This window comes from Ictidomys tridecemlineatus, chromosome 11 (genome assembly GCF_052094955.1).
Source record: "Ictidomys tridecemlineatus isolate mIctTri1 chromosome 11, mIctTri1.hap1, whole genome shotgun sequence".
In the NCBI taxonomy this organism is placed as follows: domain Eukaryota; kingdom Metazoa; phylum Chordata; class Mammalia; order Rodentia; family Sciuridae; genus Ictidomys; species Ictidomys tridecemlineatus.
The window spans coordinates 120,608,798-120,627,189 of NC_135487.1; the positions used below are offsets into that span (position 1 = coordinate 120,608,798).

The following is an 18,392-nucleotide window of genomic DNA, read 5'->3' on the forward strand; positions in this document are numbered from 1 at the left end:
CTCTTGTCTTTAAGACTCTTTATGTTCTTTATTGATTTTCATGTGTTGAATGGACCTTGCATTCCTGGGATGAACACTCTTTGATCATGAAGCATTACCTTTTTAATGTGTTATTTTATGTGGTTTGCCAGTTATTTTATTAAGAATTATTGCCGGTATGTTCATCAAGGGTATTTCTGAAGATTTTTTTCCTTGATGTGTCTTTGTCTGGTTTTGGTATCAGGACAACCCTCGCTTCATAGAATGATTTTGGAATAGTTCCCTTCTTTTCTAGTTCAAGGAATAATTTGAGGAGGATTTGTATTAGTTCTTTCTAAGTGTCTGTTCGAATTTGGCTAAGAAAAAATAATCTGTTTTGGGGCTTTTTTTTTAGTAGACTTGATGGCTTCTTCAATTTCATTCCTTGAAATAGAAATCCATTGAAGGTACAATGTTGGCTATTGCATTACGAATTATCATTCAAGTGAAGCAGTTACTTATATGATCAGATTTGACATTAGAGCTGGTCATAGTCTACCATGTCCAGATGGAGAAAATCTTGTTGAATCTTGTGGGAGGCCATCCTAGCATGTGATTGAGTTACCTCCCCGGCTGGGTGTGAGGCGCTCAGACACTAGGTGTTAGAGCTTTCCCCACCCTTCTTGGGTCCGAGGGCTTGTCCGTGTGGAGGCGTGCCTCATCACTGCCCTCAAAGATCCAATCATCTCACACTGCCCCCACTTGATCTTCACTGGATGGGATTTTCCCCAGAATTTTTTGTTCCACAATAAAAGCCCTCTCCCTGGCCTGCTGTCTTGCTCTTGCTAGCCTCTTGAGTAAACCTTGCTACTTCCCTGGGTAGCTTGAGGCTGGGGTGCGAGGAGCCATCTGGAGCTGGTTTAAAGGTAATTGGAGTCTGTGTCTTTAATTTAAACTCCCTTAGGATTTTCCCACGTGGCCTAGCCGTTCACATCCTCTGCGCTGGCCTCGGACTAAAGAATCTTGCCTGTGGATCTTTCCTGAGTTGCAGGGGCACAAGGGTCAAACTACCAGGAATTTCTGAATTGTCAGCTCAGGAGCCTGCATCTGACTGATAGAGGGTTCAATGTGGTGAGTTGGGTGCTTCTATTGATTGCAGTAGTTCCGTATGCAGGCTTTGGAGTGTCCCTAAATTACTTGTGGGTCACTGTATACTTGTTCCCTTCAGTTGGATCGTATTCAGACCAGTGAAGCTCCCGATGGCGGTCTGTGAGTGCTAGAGTTCTGGTTTTGGTTTCTCCACAGGTGACCTGTGGTACAGTAGTCCCCCCAGCTAATGCTCGTTTCTGAGTTACAGTAGTGAAGGGTCTACAGCGGCTCACTTTTCATCACTCTCATATTTGGATACCCCAGAAACCTTCACAATGACACTTCTCTGTCTTGGACAGCTTAAAACCACTTGGTACCACCCAATCTGTCAGATGTCTATGGTTGCAGATTAGCATCTCTGTGAGCTGACCTGACCTCTTTGGCCCACATGCACTAGCAGCAGCTCTGGATTTTGGCTTTTTCTTAAGTTTATTTTAATTCCAAGGAGGAGCTCTGATATGCGGTATGACACAAGGATGTAAGCTAGAGTGGGATTGTGGAATTAGATGAAGCTTTTTAAGTGAAAACAAAACAAAGAAGCAAACTCTTGTGTAGAATGTGATTTTTTTTGATTATCTCTGTTGGAGACCCAGTTCTTACAAGTTCAAAGGGGAATCAACATGACCGAAAACAGGGCGGGGACACTGGGCAAGTCCCCTGTAAGTCATGCTTTACTCTTAATTGCCACCATCTACAGACTCAAGAATAGCAAATTGTAGGAAGATTACATAGAGTATCAGAGTATCAGGATAACTCAGAATACAATATCAGTTGGGTATGAAGCAATCTTTTTCCTTAGTGTCCATAAGTCAAGTTTGAATTTAGAGGAAGTTTTAGCAGGTGACATCCCAGGATGATCTCTGTTCCTAATTAGCAGAGTAAGTGATTTTGACACTTCATTAAATATCTTTGAACTTTAGTTTTCTAACAGTAGATGAGAAATACATACCCATACCATGTAATACATTACCATGTAAGCACATCTGCAGTGATAGAACTGTTATACAATATATAAATGTATAACAATATGTGTGTATGTGATATATATATATATATATATATATATATATATATATAAATTAATATATATATATTATTGGTGAGGTTATAGGCAAGAAAATGTTTAATTAGCATCTGAGTCAACTATAAGAAAATAAACAAAAAGAAAGGAGGCATTTTATGGCAAAACAATACAATACAATAATACTCCTTGGGCATTGAGCCACAAATAGGGCATCCGTAGTCTTGGACACGTATTATGGTAAATGTTCCCAGGCTCTCCAAATTTCCAACTCAGCTCCGGATTCTTCCCCATCACACCTCCCCCACACTGGAACTGCTCCCTGGGTTCTTCATGTTGCTCTCTACTTTCCCATCAAGTGTCCTTAGGAGAGTGGGTGTGCCTGTCTGTTGCTTGTCTGCCACACACTACACAGAGTAAAATGGAGAAAACTGTCCATGCACCTTTTAGGGCTCATAGGAAGACACAAAACAATTTACAAATACCTGGTACCAATATGTGATCGATAAAAATACAAGAGTAAAATTTCTTTGCAGACATCTGCTTCCTGCTATTCTACTCTAAAGAAAATCAGTTCTCTTCAGTGATTGCCTACAGCAGAAGTGCCTGGGACAGCTTCCTGATGGTTTCACTCACAGGAATGTAAGGAGGAGGAATTGTGTGTGTGGGGGGGTAGCTACGGAGGCCTGTTGGTACATATTTCAGATACAGGGAGTACATCAGGGAGGGGCAGAAATTCTTTTAACATTCTAGTGTGTTGATGCTAATCACCAGACAACAAACACCTCCACATGGACAACGTACCTGATTGTAGCCCTTTTAGGGGACAGATTCTCAGATATCCCCCCTTCCAGGACAAAGGGATTTGCAATTATACCACAGGCTGCATTTCATCACCAAACTTTTTTTTTTTTTTTTTTTGAGCAGGTCATAGCCTATTCAACTGTGACTAGAGCCTAGCATTTCTCTAGAAAAATCATTATTTTTTTAAAAAAATATAAAAATGATTGATGTAAAATATGGAATTTAGAAATACAGACAAGTAGAAAGTAGAAGGCTCTTCTAAATCCCATTTTCTAGAATCAATGAATATCATACTTTTAAAAAAATTTATTTATTATTCATTTATTTTTGTGTTGCTGGGTAGTGAGCCCAGGGTTTTATGCTTGCTAGGGGAGCACAGCACCACTGAGTGACAGCCACAGACTAAAGCTGGGTTTTGTTTTTAATATATTTCAAATATATATACATATATTTTTTCTGTACTTGGATCTCATCTCCATGAGCACTGTTACCAATGGTATCCTGGCTTTAAGGAGGATTCTTGTGAAGTGTCCATATTTGAATCACGATTGAGTGGACATATCTTGGATTTGTTGCCCTTGATTACCTTGAAGAAGAAAGCAAGAAGTTGAGATGCAGCTGGCCACACATTTCTCTCTTCACCCACAGGGTCTCCTCCCCACGAACCTCATCTCTTTTCTCACTCCTGCTTATCTCCTATAACCATTCCTGTGGTTGGAGACACCTTTTGCCACTTGCTTAGGACTAGAAAATCAGCTAGTCACTTTATCCAGCGTGAACACAGGTGATATCAGGAAACAGCAGAAGAGACAAGAGCTGGTGGACCCCCATGGCAAAGCTGAGGGGAGGTTTTCATTGGGCAGAAGGGAGGGAGGAAGTTACAAAAGGCTTTCCTAGTGCAACTGGTGGGAGGAATATTTGACTGATGGTCCTGAGGATCAGAGAGATCTCTGCAGGTGTGCTTCAACAGGTCGTTTGCACATATCAGTGGCTTGAACAGGTCAGCCTTTTTATTTTATGTCTTTGCTGTCCAGCATCAGCCTTTTGCAGTGTGCCATGACTTGCACATGAATGTGTGCATCAGTGTGACAAAGAGCACAGACACTGTCATCTACCATTTCTCTAAAGGGAAGTACTTGTGTTCTGATTTGCTCAGGGCAGCATTGGTAACCTAGATCTCCTAAGGACTCTGTTGATGACCTGTTATGTTAGAAAATATTTCCCCACTTTATAGATGGTGACAGAGAAGTGGCTCGTGTTTTAAATGTTTAATCAATTAGAAAATCACAGAGCCAAAAGTTGAAACAAATCTTCCTTAATCTAACCCAAATCTCTCATTAAATTATTTCCTTACTTTGGTTAATTCAACATATCTTCATTATTTAGTTTAAGGAAGAATGAATTTTTAAAGTCTCTGAATTTACTTTATTTATTACGTTTAAAAATAGAATTAGCTTTTAAAAATGATGTTCATATGTCCTAATCGGCAGAGCTTAGTTTTTCTTCCCACATGTTGAACACTCTAACAGCATAGAGAGTTTATTTTCCCGAAAGTACAACATAAAATATATAAATATACTTGTTTTGGAAGAATGATATTCCCATAGCACACCCACCTTGATGTAACTGTGGAATACAGATCTCAGCTGCCACTTATCTGCATTCAAGGTCAGTTCAAAACAGAAGAGATTAAGTTTATCTCCTTCTTCACAGTTGATATAGGTCAGCCGTCCATACACCACCACTTCCATCTTCCCTGTATCATCTTGTATTTCATAATAAGTGCAATCTTCCCTCACAGTTTTCTGCAAAAGATTATGAACACTCATATTCTGAGAAATGTATCAGGAATTCTTATGTATTTGACAAATATAGGCTATAAATGAAAATGTTTATCTCTGGCAAGGTAAATAGATCTGAAGTTTCTGAATCGCAGGTAACAAAAACTTAGGGTGTTTTCCACCGAACATCTCTCAGGCTTTCCTGATTTAATGTCTGCATCTGTAAGGTTTTTCTAGAAAACCTTATCTTCCTAATCTGTTTCCCTATAGGCATAGTCACTGTAAAAATCTGATTACCTGTATAGGTTTCTTTGATACCTCCACAAGAAAAGAGAAGAAAGGTCATTTAAGGCTCCCTGCGTGAGGCTGAGGAAAACTATTATATTTCCTCATTAAGTAGATTGTTATCTCAATATACAATTTATTGTTTGTCTTCTTCATTGACTTTCTCTTCTCCAAATATTAAATCTAGGTCATCTAGTCCCAATGTTTTTGGTCATATATCACCATATTTATTAGTTCTACAGCCACATATATTTGCACTATTTAAACAGAGTGTACAGAAAACATCCCAGGTAAAGGAAAAAGGTTGAGCTCAGAGGGTTACAAGCTCAAGACCAGCCTAGTCAACTTGGTGAGGTCCTGTCTAAGTAGATAGATGATTGACAGATAGACAGACAGGCAGGCAGACAGGTCTAGGAACATAGCTCCATGATTGATTATCCCTGGTTTAAATCTTCACTATCAAAAGAGAACAACAACAAAAACAGACCATCCTCAAAGACATACATAGCAGATTGACACACTTCCAACAAGCCATTATGTCAGCTAAGGGTACTAAGTTGCACGGTGTATCGGGACTGAAAGACCTTAAGTCTAAGAATTCACCAAGCTTTTTTGCCAATTGAGGGGTCTCTGATGGAGACTATAGGTCTCTGATCTTTCAGCTTCTATGCTTCTCTTATGATTTCATGCAGAGGTCAGTTGCTCAATCATCTCTAAATGAAAAGTAATGAATGGGAAAAGGTGAGAGCCTTTTAAAGGGGCAAGAGTCCGGCTGATCAGAATCTGAGGTCACTGTTAAATGTCACCACATCCTGGGGCAGAGTCATCTGTTTGGTTTCTTGTTATGTTTACCACAACCAGATCCAGATTTGGGAGGTCAACTCTTTATTTACAATTAAGTTGTCATTGATACCGATAGGGAAACCTCAAGCAAAATCCTAAGGATACGTGGGCTGAGATGAACTATGCGGTGTTATAGACTGGAGTGGCTATGAAAGTATCAGAATAGCTGTTAAAATGCCAAAGATTCTTGGTGAATCTCTTTCTGAAGAACTCTCCTGGTGAGATCCTGTAAAGACAACTGTTCTGAGACTTACTATGTCATACTCTGATGATGAAGTCTCCACTTCCCAACCCCTGATCAGTCAGGCCTTGATTTCCTCTGTTCAGTAAATTGACTTAACAAGTTAAGACTCTTACAATCTGGGCTTGCAGAAGAAACTTGATGAAACAGTGCTGTGGCTTACCTTATACACCGTGTACACCCCATTCACGTATTTTGTTGTGCTTCTTGAGCAAAGATACTCAATTTTAGGAGTTGCATTAGCATTTTTAATCAGTGTCTTTGAGATCTCCATCTTTCTGTCTGCGCTCACGTAAGACACAGTGGAAGCACTGTATAGCTCCAGGAAACCGTTTCGGCCAATGTAATCGGATATGGCAATAACTGTCTTTGGGATGAATTTGTCCTTCAAGTTGATGTCGAAAACTTTCACTCGGAAGAATTCGCTCTCGGTGGCCACTGTAGCATGAAACATCTTCTTCCCGCCTTCCTTGAACTCGTAAGTAAATGGTTCTGTTACTTTCAACACCACTACTTCTTTGGGGCCCTTCTGGTGACCACATTCTTCAGAGGCTTCTTTAGGTACAGTTTTTAATCTTGGATTCTACTTAGGAAATAACACAGCAAAAACAGGTACCGTTAAGACAGGGTGTCTTGGGTCACTATCTAGTGAGAGCTGACTCAGTGCTGATTCTCAAGGCACATCAAGAAGATTCTCAAGGTTGATCCTCAAGAAAACAGTACTTGGGCAGAACTGGGGGGAAATCTAGACAACACTAGCATAAATAGTATAATTTAGGTGGTGGAATAAATAAGAAGATTTAGGTAGTCATTTCACTGGCGCTATCCTCACTGATTCATAAACTAGTGTCTAATTTAACTCATTATGGAAGACGGAAGGGTAAGTGCTCACTAACAATCATATGTATCACTTCAATGAAGTGGAGTGTTATCTGAATGAGAATTCAGATGTAGGATGGGATCTCAAAATGGACTCAATAAAATGAGCCATTGAACTAAACAAATGTGGGAGAAGCTCTTCCAAGTTTGTAAATCCCTGTCATTCTAGTGTGGGAACAGAAAACTCTTACCGTGGGTAAGCCACTGCTGAAAGATGTCACAGTCTTCTGAGGAGTCTGCAGACTGGCAGATGGTGTTGCTGGCCACACTTGTGGATTCTGGATTATGGTGGATGGTTCTGTGGGATGGATCTGAGGAGTCTGGATTCTACTGGAGGATGCTGGAGATGAGTGAGGACCCTGGATTCCTCTGGAGGACGTTGGAGACAAATGAGGAGTCTGGATTCTGCCTGATGGATCTTCGGGACACATGTGAGGGGTCTGGAACTCACCGGGTGATGTCCGAGGTAAGTGTGGGGTGGGGTTTCTGCCATCTGGTGCTGCCGGAGGCATCTGAGGAGTCTGGATTTTGCTGCATGATGTTGGAGATGAGTGAGGACCCTGGATTCCTCTGGAGGACGTTGGAGAAAAATGAGGAATCTGGATTCTGCCTGATGGATTGGGGGGAGACATAGTTGAGGTCTGGACTCCGCTGGGTAATGTTAGAAGTAAGTGAAAGGCGTTGGTTCTGCCAGATGGGGCTGTCGGAGGCTTCTGAGGAGCGTGGACACTGCTGGGTGGCACTGTTGGAAGCATCTGAGGAGCGTGGACACTGCTGGGTGGCACTGTTGGAAGCATCTGAGGAGCGTGGACACTGCAGGATGGTGCTATTGGGGGATTCTGAGGAGCGTGGACACTGCTGGGTGGTGCTGTCGGAGGCTTCTGAGGAGCGTGGACACTGCTGGGTGGTGCTGTTGGAGGCTTCTGAGGAGCGTGGACACTGCTGGGTGGCACTGTTGGAAGCATCTGAGGAGCGTGGACACTGCTGGGTGGTGCTATTGGGGGATTCTGAGGAGCGTGGACACTGCTGGGTGGTGCTGTCGGAGGCTTCTGAGAAGCATGGACACTGCTGGGTGGTGCTGTTGGGGGATTCTGAGGAGCGTGGACACTGCTGGGTGGTGCTGTTGGAGGCTTCTGAGGAGCGTGGACACTGCTGGGTGGTGCTGTCGGAGGCTTCTGAGAAGCATGGACACTGCTGGGTGGTGCTGTTGGGGGATTCTGAGGAGCGTGGACACTGCTGGATGGTGCTGTCGGAGGCTTCTGATGAGTGTGGACACTGCTGGATGGTGCTGTCGGAGGCTTCTGAGGAGTGTGGACACTGCTGGGTGGTGCTGTCGGAGGCATCTGATGAGTGTGGACACTGCTGGATGGTGCTGTTGGGGGATTCTGAGGAGCGTGGACACTGCTGGATGGTGCTGTTGGAGGCTTCTGAGGAGCGTGGACACTGCTGGATGGTGCTGTTGGAGGCTTCTGAGGAGCGTGGACACTGCTGGGTGGTGCTGTTGGGGGATTCTGAGAAGCATGGACACTGCTGGGTGGTGCTGTCGGAGGCTTCTGAGAAGCATGGACACTGCTGGGTGGTGCTGTTGGGGGATTCTGAGGAGTGTGGACACTGCTGGGTGGTGCTGTCGGAGGCTTCTGATGAGTGTGGATAATATTCTGAGTTGGTTTTTCGCCAATTTCTGACGGTTGTGGAAGTTGACGCTGTCCCTGAGATTCCTGGACCTTCACGTTATTTGTTTTGCTATTCGTGGCTTCCATTTCCTGAAGGAAAACAGGTTTCTTTACTTCGTTGTTGTTTAATGGTTTTAAAATCAAATGAAATTCATCTTTTATTTTCATTTTTTTTTTCTTCTTTAAATAGGACTTTGACCCTGCAAATTTTATTCTGGGTCACAGCAGGAATCATAGCATACATTCAGATACTTCCACCCCATTGCCCTCTCCTTCCACAAACCTCCTTTTAAATGTTAAAATCAGAAAGGACTGCAATTCCATTGGTCTGGGAGGTGGTTCTACAGATCCTATAAAACGGATCTAAATCCTTTGATTAGATAAAACTCTTAGGATTATTTTGGGGGGAGGGCAAAACAGCAGATTCACATTTATGGGCATTTCTTAAGTAAGCCTTTCCAGTCAAGCAAATACATGCCCCAGTCCCTGTCCTGTGCTCTTTGACAAATAAGATAGACAGGTCTCCATCCTTTCAGGTGTCTGATCATAACTCCCACAGAACAGGTCCCTCAAATTCACAGTTCCTCAGGAAGGGTCCTGCCACCTCCATAGTGTGGATCAGGAAGCCAGAATCTTTCTGGGGTCCTAGTTGCATTCACAGCAATTCAACATACTCCCCAAAGCATTCTCTTTAGCTACATGGTTAGACAATTTCAAGTAGTAACGGGAAATCTCTCTAAAATCATATGCCATGACAATCTTCAGCTACATGAATGGAAGTTCATTAACCATCATCATAACTGGGTCAGCACAACACACTACTGACCAGTTTTTTTTTTAAAACTGTTTTGTAGTTGCAGATGGACAGCATGCCTTTATTTTGTTTATTTTATGTGGTATCAAGTGCCTCACACGTGCAAGGCAAGTGCTCCGCCACTGAGCTACAGCCCCAGTCCCCTGACCAGTTTTGACAGGATTGACAGCATTCAGTAATCTGACTTTTAAAGTGCCAGTTGTGTATAGGTGTGAGAGAACTGCTGAGAGGGCCCTCACCTGGAGTAGAGCCCCTTAGAACAGCTTCTAAGCACCACGGGCACTTGTGCCACAGTAACAAACCCCAAGCCTAGCACTTCACATAAAAGGGTTTAAAAATAAACTTGAGACATTTTAACATCTTCACACCTACCCTGCAGTCCATCTGTGTTCATTAAACATTCGAGTTTTACAGCTGAAAGATGGCTGGATTTAAATCCTGGCATGAATGTCTACTACCTGTGTGACCTGTCTGATTTCACCCACCTCTGTTTTCTCATGTGTGCAATGAGACTAACAAGACCATTTTCATATGGTATTATAAAGAAGAAATGAGATGATGTACATGAACCTGGGTTCTACATTTGCTGCCAGCTGACTTGATCAAGCACAGTTTTTAGGGTTATGTTTGGGTTAAAAAAAAAAACCCTCTTTTTTTTGTTGTTTTTGTTTTTGTTTTCTCTAAGGGAGGAAATTTCAGAACAAAGTCAGTAGCCTTTGAATTGAATTTTGTTTATTAACTAAAACTTTCCGTTAAGGAAATGCACATTTTTTTTCCTGACACCTGTTCTCCAGGCTCCTAAAAAGAAAAACAGACGAACAAAAAAGCAGATTTCTTTGACCTTTCAGGAAAGATTATTGTGGGAAATGTGGGTTCTGGGAACTAACAACAATACTAACAACAGAGGCTGGGCATGGTGGTGCGCTCCTATAAGGAGGAGGCTGAGGCAGGAGGATCACAAATTCAAAGCCAGCCTCAGCTACTTAATGAGGCCCTAAGCAACTTATCAAGACCCTCTCTCAAGATCAAACATAAAGAGGACTGGGGATTTGGCTCATTGGTTAAGTTCAATCCCTCCTGCCCATAAATAAATGAATAAGTAAATACAACAGAAAATCAAGCCAAAAATCTATAGTCTCTCTGTATAGGAGGTCTGTCTTCAATATCGGCACATGGCTTGGTGGTGAGGCTGGACCCTAAGTCGAAGTGCAGCGTGGGTGTTGAGTTAGAAACCAGAGTGCAGAAGAGTAACTTAACTTGTGCTCTTACCTGCTCCTCCTGAAAACTTGAAGAAATTTTTCCTTGCTCATTCACCAATGGTCCAGACTTCTTGATCTTGGGTCGCTGGTAATCACAGGAATCACATAAAGGCAGGGGGAAAAAAAAGGCAAAACAAAAAGCAGAGTTTGATGGAGTTGATAATACAGGGGTGAATCACTTTTCCACCTCTGTCTTTTCTCCCCTCTGGCAGAGCTGACTACAATGTGAGTTTATCATCTAGTAGAGAAGAAAGACATCTATTTTTTTTTTTAACAGTAGGATAAAAGCACAGAAAAGCTTAGGGTCAATGTCTGCTCTTTGGCATAGGGGGTCTTTCCATGAGGAATTATTTGAGGAATGCATTATTGCTGGCACGGGATGGGTAATAAGGAATTCCAAAGCAGGGACAGGGTATGGGTCAAAAGACGTGGCAAGCAGTAGCACAGGTGTCTGAAAATTAACTCAGAAGTTTGGTCAGTAAGCAAAGATAAAGGGTTGAGAAGAAATTGGAATCTAGAGTGAACATACTTGTATTCATGCATCCTTATATGTCTGGCCAACCCCCTATCCATACCCATCTCTCCTGGACCAACACATGAACACAACACTGTGGAGATCAGAAATTGTTTCATCAATGTATGCCTTGTAAATAGCACTGAGATTTTGATAGATGCATTTGGTAAATCAATATGGGATTTAATTGTAGGAGGAAATGGGGGTACAGTAAGGGATTAGGAGAAGCTCTTTCAAGGTTTTAATGACCCCTGAAATATGGTGTGGGGAGGGACAAGTATTAGGAGCAGGAAGAGGTACCTTGATTGGAGGACTATTGGATGGTTCTGGTGGAGGCCCATGAGGAGTCTGGGGACAGACCGCAGTTTGTTCTTTGCTGGTGGCTGAAGGTTCCATAAACCGACCCTGTTCTGGGGGAAGCTGTGTTCTCTCAGGGTTTTCAGATTTTTTCATTTTGTTTTCTTGAGAGACTTTTAGTCTTTCTTTTTTCTTGACAGAGGTAGGTTTTCTTTTTTGGTGCTACGAATTGAACCAGGGCCTTAATCATGCTGATTAGGTGCTTGACCTCTAAGCCACACTCCCAGCCTTTGGTAATGGGGTTTAATGTCAGTTGAAGCAGAGCATCTTTAGGCAAGAAAGTCTGTATTTATAAGCAGATTCTAATTATACTAATACCCTTGGGAACTCCAGGGAGTCAGTCCATCCTCTAAAAAGATGGCCAGAAGGTAAGCACTGGCCATACATGACTGCTTCACAGAAAGAGGAAAAGTAATTTCTGCATATCGCCCCGTACTCAACCTCTGGTGATGAGAGAGCAGGAGACTTGGATTTGAAACAGCTAAATTTGGACTCAGTGTCTCTCAATAGGCTTTAGCAAGCCATTGTCCCAAACTGATTGCTATTTTAGTGCATATCTTAGAAAAGTGTGATGATTTTCTGTTTCTGCCCTAGGGCGTCATATGACCTAAGTTCAAGTGCACAGCAGTACTGAAAGAAAACGGGAGACCAATAGGTATGAGTTTGCTGGCTCAGAAGCTCATTTTTCACTACGTTCTTGATCTATACAGAGACTGGAAGGTAGATTAAAAGGCAAGAAGTGGAAGATCAGGAGTGGATGCTTTTCAGTGGGGGCTCGGCCGTCCTACCTTCGACGAAGGTAGCTCCTCCTCTGACTCTGGTTCCGAATCTGTATTTGTTGTGGACCTGGACTGGGCAGTAGGAGATTCATCCTGCTCCACTTTTTTCCCTGTAGATTTTTTTTTCCCTGTGGGTTTTTTTCCCCCTTTGGATTTCCTTTTAACTGATGAAGTAAAAGAAAGCACAATAAACCGGGGCTCCTGGGTGAAGACAGTGGACACAGTCTCAGTCTGTTTCCTCTCTGCTCCTGCTTTTGTGTCTGACTGTGGGCGTCCACCTCTAGCCCATCAGCTCAGCCTGGCAGTAGCCACCCAGGCCCAGCCTGTCCCTCGGTGGTTTCCTTACCCTTCCTGTGTGCAGTGAGCACAGCCTTCCTATCCCGGGGACTCCCAGGGACCTCTGTCAATCCCTTTCCTAACCCTCTTATTGTACATTTGCCTCATAAGCTTTTACACTGTACATGATGTTAAGGAGAGGTCATCTTTGTAGAAGATTTCTCCAATTGGAGAAAATAGAGAAGGAAATATCATCTCTTTTGCAGCATGAAAAAGTGGTGGTATTGGAGTTTGAGTTCTTACACGTGGTTTTTAAACCCAGTATTTCGTAAGAGGGAATGTCTTCACATCGCCGAAAGGCAGGTTTTTAATTAAATAGTGCTTCTCTTTTGTTGTCAGAGTATTAATGATGAACTAGTATCCTAATAAAGCGATAATAATAACTGATTTAAATATTTTTAAAATGCACACTTCCCCCCGCCCAATTTTACTTTGTTATTTACCAATGTAATGTATTGAAAACACTAGTCTCTCAATGAGTCCTTCTACCTATTTTCTTCATCTCCACCCTCAAAAGACATAACCCCTTTGCCAAAAATACATCAGAACCCTTGACTGGAAAGGAGTTCTCTAAGTGGTCAAATTGAACCACTGTTATTATGGCTACTGAGGTTTTGACTTGGGAAACGGATGTATCAACTATGAGCAAGTCAGGGCTCTAGTCAATTTTGGGGAAGGTGGGGGAGCAGAAAGGATGGGAGCCAGGGGTGCCTCCTGGTTACCTTTCAACCTCCGAGTTTTAAGAATTTCCGCGAGTTCTGCAAGTGCCGGAATGTCTTTGCAGAGTGTGATCAGTTTTCCCAGCCCAGCATCTCTGTGGAACTTCTCTTCCATCAAGTCAGCAATCCTAATTCTGTCATAATCTTCTTGCATTTTTTTAGTCAGTTTTAAGTCTTTGGCCAGTAAGGACTTAATCAATCTAAATTCATAATCCTTAATGGCCTCTAGCCCCACCAGCAGGACAATTTTCTTGTATTCGTTCACCATCTCTCAAGTTACGGATGAGCCTACGAGACAGAAACAGCACAGAGTCTGACACGTGCATACGGACACTTTCAAAAATGGCCTATGTGTATGTGAGTGACTGCCCCCCGTCCAAGTGCCGTCCAGAGGTGTGTGTGCGATGAAGAGGGCTGGGTGACCAGAGGTGCTGCTGTGGAGATGGGGGAGAAATGCTGCAGTGCACGTTTCTAAGAACTTCTTCCCTCTGAGTGATGAGAGCTGAGTGGATTCAATGGTGGGTGGTGAAGGGGTCTGGAAACAGGCTGGGGGGTGCAGTGTCAGAGCCCCTGGCTCCCCTTGCCGTTCTTTCTTGGACCTGGGCCCATCCCTGGGTGTATCTTGCTCCTGACTCTCTGCTCACCTGTGGGAAATGAAGTGGCTGCTGGGCCAATGGCAGCGGCCTCCCCCTGCCCCCAGGAGTGACTGTCTGCTGCTGCACCCCACTTCCAGGCTCAGGCACTGACCCTGTCCACTTGGCTCTTCCCTGCCCAGCTCTCATTAGTACTGCGTCTGTCCTCGTGTGGGAGCATGCATTCTGTGTCCTCTGCCCCCGTTTCTGTCACTTGGCTGAACATCTATCTGCTTTCTGGTGTAGGGTCACAGTATTTATTGGTAGAAAAATTTCAACAGTTGCTTGGTTTTTCTTCTTTCAGCCTTGATTTCCTTAATTAGGTTTTTCATGGAGTCCATTTTCTCTCTAGGATCCACAGCACACTACTGCTGAAAATGTTTAATAGTGTAAGAAATATTTCTGACTCCTTAAAGCATCCTGGAAGGCCCTGAGTGACCTCCTCTGTTTTTCATTTCTGTTTTGCTCTTCATATCCCTCATGTCACACGCTTCTGATATACACAACACACTCTTGTCTTTTCATGCTCTATGACTTTGCTACTTCCCTTTCATGGCCTGAAAAGCCATTTCTGTATTTCCTTTTCTGATTACCTCCCACTACAACCTTTAAGTGTGAACTGAGGTTTTGTCTTCTGGAATCCCTAGAACTCCCACATGGACTAGAGTCACACTTCTGAACCTAGGTAGCTTTTTGTGCTCTACCCTGGTGACACTGGTACATGCAATGGATTCCAGTTTTCTGCTTACTTTACAAGTGTTTTCAGTTTAGGAATCATTTCTTTGTACACCTTTTGGATAAATGGAATGTTCAAATTTCTGTGGCTGTTAATTGCTTCTTCCTTGAGGGAACAGGAACATCCTCAGATTAAATATTGCATAACCCAAATATCTAATTGCATAACCCAAATATCTTTAAAATATAAAGTTTTGAGAGTGTGGCAACACAATTTGTTTGTAAAATATAACCATATGTGAGATGATAGGTGGCCATGTGTAATCCTTATTCTTCTGAAACCTGAACACTCTTGTTTGTGTTGTTGTTGAAATATTATTGCTTTTGGTATTGGAGTAAAGATACAGATTCTCAGTGGAGCTTGTAGTAGTACAATGTATACAACAGATGTTTCAAATAGTCTTCTGTGAACTTAAAAAACTGAATTTCAAAATATATCTAGCCCCTCGGTAGAGAAGAAGGTGCTCTAACATGGCTTGGGTGAAAAAATAATTTTGGAAGTGTAATTTTAACCTACAAAAATGATATTTAAGCAGGAAAGCCTCAACAACTACTCTGTTTTTCTCAAGGCCTAGGTAGTTTTGAAAGACAACAACCCACATGGAAATATCTATTGAAAGAAGTAGTCAATGAGAAAATAATAGATTAAGAAATACTTCAGGCCAGAAGATCAGGAGAATGAAAACAAACTTGATTAAGTATGACTATGTCTTAAAAATAAAGATATGATTGAAGAGAAAAAATAGAGGAAGCCCATCATCAGGGCGAAAGTAGGAGAGAAACAGAAAATAACAATTTCTTGATGTATTTTTCATAAAGCATAAGATAGAATAATAAGTTAAAAACAAAGAGAATAAAGAAGTGTCATAGATTGAAGTAAAGGTAGCAAAAAACAAGACAAAATACTTTATACCAGCATATACATAAAGGGCCTAATCAGTTAGGTGATTTTATGTGTTTGTCAAAATTAATTGAAGACATCTATGTAAGTGTCATTAAAAAAACATCACTGAAATGTGGAAAAAACAGACATTGTTAACAGATATCACCTAATAATAAAACATTCAACTCCTAGGAAACCCAGCAGTTTTAATTATGAATGTTTCTAATAACAGTTATAATGACTTTTTGGTCCTCCTGGTACCATAAATATATTTTTCTCCATATATACACACAGAGAGACACAGATGTATACATTATTACATTTATATAGCTATCTGTGTGTAGCTACACATATATGGATTTCAAGGAACCACAAGAAAAAGTGACAATTTTTTAGTTGGTGTGGCAGATCTCCATATCTTTTGGCCTGAAGTATTTCTTAATCTATGATTTTCTCAATTCCCGAATGAACAAAATTTTAAAAATATGTAAATATTTAGATTATCTGAGCAACATACCTGATGTACTTAACAATATTTTCTATATATAAAAAATCTGACATCAACAACTAAAATCTCATAATCTATTCAAGTGCACATGAAATATTGAAATTGGCTCTACAGAAAGTCTTTTAATATACAAGACTTCTTTCTACTTGACTTCCCTTCTTCTCCCGTACTTGAATTTCCTTTTTCTTCTCTACCTCTGAACACCAAAACCTATGTATATGTATGATAATGAATTTTCAGGCTGGCACAACTATCCAAAAGTGATTGAAATCTGCCACTAGTCCTGTTTTCAAATGGAATTAAAGGAAAGTTAAAAATACTTCTGAAAATATTAAGATCATATACTTGAATATCTGAGCTTGTGAACCTAAATTTTTCTACGATGCCTTTCCGTTTATTCTCATGTTTTGGAAAATTGGGATAATGCTACACAACACAGCGTCATTCCATTCCAGGTGTGTTTTTTTTTAATTAACATTACTTTATGCTTCTTTTCATGTCTCACTCTTGTCTTTTCCTGAGGCCCCTCACTACAGTCACCAAGTTTTTTATACTCTCTCCAACCAAGAAAACCAAAGTCCTCTTCTGCAATATGAACTCCTGCCAATTCCTCCTCAGAGTTTACAATCCGAAATAGACAAAATGCTCTTCCCCCTTTTCAGGCCCCCGTGTTGGAGGAATAAAGAGGTCTGTTGTCGTTCTAAGTGAATCAGTCTAGCTACTGAAGTTGTCGCCAATTCCAAAGCAGCTGATGCCAGCCCGACTCCCCTCACCCCAGCACCCAGAAGACCCAACACTGATTTCCCCGGCTGACCTTGTGATTTGTGGGAGGTGTCCACAAAATCTTCTCCACGGAAAGCACTGACAGGACTCACCCCCCTGGGGATTTCTTCAACAGTGGTCCAGCGCTTCAGCTCTTCAGTAGTGCAGGGAGCAGGGATTTTTGGTTTGCATTAGAAAAATAGGTGACATCTCTCGGCAGGATTTTGGGTTCCGAAATGCTGAAAAGATGAAGCATTTCCTGAAGAAAACGGGAAAAGTGCCCTGGTGAGTCACTTACTGACAATGCTGGGTGTCTCACTTGCTGGGCTCTCAGCCCAGAGGGAGAGGAAGCAACGTAGTAAACAGAGCAAGATGCCTCTAGGTTTCGATTTCCTCAGCCAGAGAAGCTAAGTGGTATTCCCCTAACATCTCAGTAACCCTGACAAGTTAGAGCAGTAGTTACAGGTTTTTCTTACAAATCTCAATAGATAAGGAAGTCTAGAACTGGAAAATTGGCAGAATGCTTCGCAATACAGCTTCATGTCCAGATGTGTTTTTTTACCTAATATTATATAATTTTTTTTCATCTCCTTCTTGTCTTTTCTTGAGGGCCCTCACTACAGTCACCAGGTTTTTTTTAATACTTTCTCCAAGCAAGAAAACCGTATGCTACACCATACAGCATTTCAGGAACTCCATATGCAGCATTTAAGAACCTCTCTTCCTTTGCATGATGCTAAAAAATCAAAGAGGAAAGGTGCAAATTCCAGTCACTTGCAATGCACCCCTCCTAGTCTTCCCCACAGTGAGAAGAAAAGGGAAAGGAGCACCATTCATCTCATCTTCATGGCATGAACGACGGGGAGTGTTTGGATAGATGAATGAACTGAGTTCCCAGTTCATCCAAGATATTGTTCTCTGACCCTCACTGTATGGACAGGGTAGATTTTTCTACTATCCTTGTCTGTTCAAGCTTCCCTGAAAATCACCATTAGTTATTTTCAGTCGGAAGGCACTGCTCACTAGCAATAATGAAACATCTACCCATATGTGTATCGGAGATTGGATGATTGTTGTTAATCCAATTAAAAGATACTCATGGGGCTGGGGATGTGGCTCAAGTGGTAGCACGCTTGCTTGACATGAGTGCGGCCTGGGTTCGATCCTCAGCACCACATACAAACAAAGATGTTGTGTCCACTGAAAACTAAAAAATAAATATTAAAATTCTCTCTCTCTCTCTCTCTCTCTCTCTAAAAAAAAGAGATACTCATATTTTTTGGCAATTTTATAAGTGGGATGTTTATAGTAGGATGTGTGGTTCTGTATATCTTCTGCATGCAAACTCTCTATTAATCATATTACATATTGCAGATATGTTCTCCCAGTGTTTGATTTGTATTTGTACTCTAATACCCTGTCTTATTTAAAAAAAAAAAAAAACTTAGAATTTGCATGCA

General features: G+C 41.8%; 1 protein-coding gene across 2 annotated transcripts; it reads right to left on the bottom strand.

Annotated features, from left to right (window-relative positions):
- Nucleotides 1–3,223: 3,223 nt before the first annotated feature.
- On the bottom strand, nt 3,224–17,269 carry LOC144368376 (uncharacterized). 2 transcript variants are annotated; one of them, XM_078027205.1, is made up of 9 exons: nt 16,985–17,269; nt 13,416–13,700; nt 12,367–12,521; nt 11,522–11,740; nt 10,718–10,792; nt 7,153–8,724; nt 6,246–6,665; nt 4,549–4,737; nt 3,224–3,518 (listed from the first exon to the last, which is right to left on the bottom strand). In XM_078027205.1, the coding sequence occupies exons 2-9, from the start codon at nt 13,678–13,680 to the stop codon at nt 3,420–3,422; spliced, it is 2,994 nt and encodes a 997-aa protein (XP_077883331.1). In that variant the 5' UTR covers nt 13,681–13,700; nt 16,985–17,269; the 3' UTR covers nt 3,224–3,419. The 2 variants fall into 2 exon arrangements, with proteins under 2 accessions (XP_077883331.1, XP_077883332.1); XM_078027206.1 differs by lacking the exon at nt 11,522–11,740 and having other exon boundaries at nt 16,985–17,268.
- Between the last annotated feature and the right edge of the window lie 1,123 nt (nt 17,270–18,392).

What these genes read in the sequence shown, in the direction of transcription:
- LOC144368376 (XM_078027205.1), bottom strand. Translation starts at nt 13,680, where the DNA reads ATGGTGAACGAATACAAGAAAATTGTCCTGCTGGTGGGGCTAGAGGCC. An exon ending in TCAGCAGTGGCTTACCCACG is followed by an intron (nt 6,666 to 7,152) that starts GTAAGAGTTTTC and finishes TTTCCTAAGTAG; the next exon opens with AATCCAAGATTAAAAACTGT. An exon ending in TATTCCACAGTTACATCAAG is followed by an intron (nt 3,519 to 4,548) that starts GTGGGTGTGCTA and finishes TTCTTCTTCAAG; the next exon opens with GTAATCAAGGGCAACAAATC.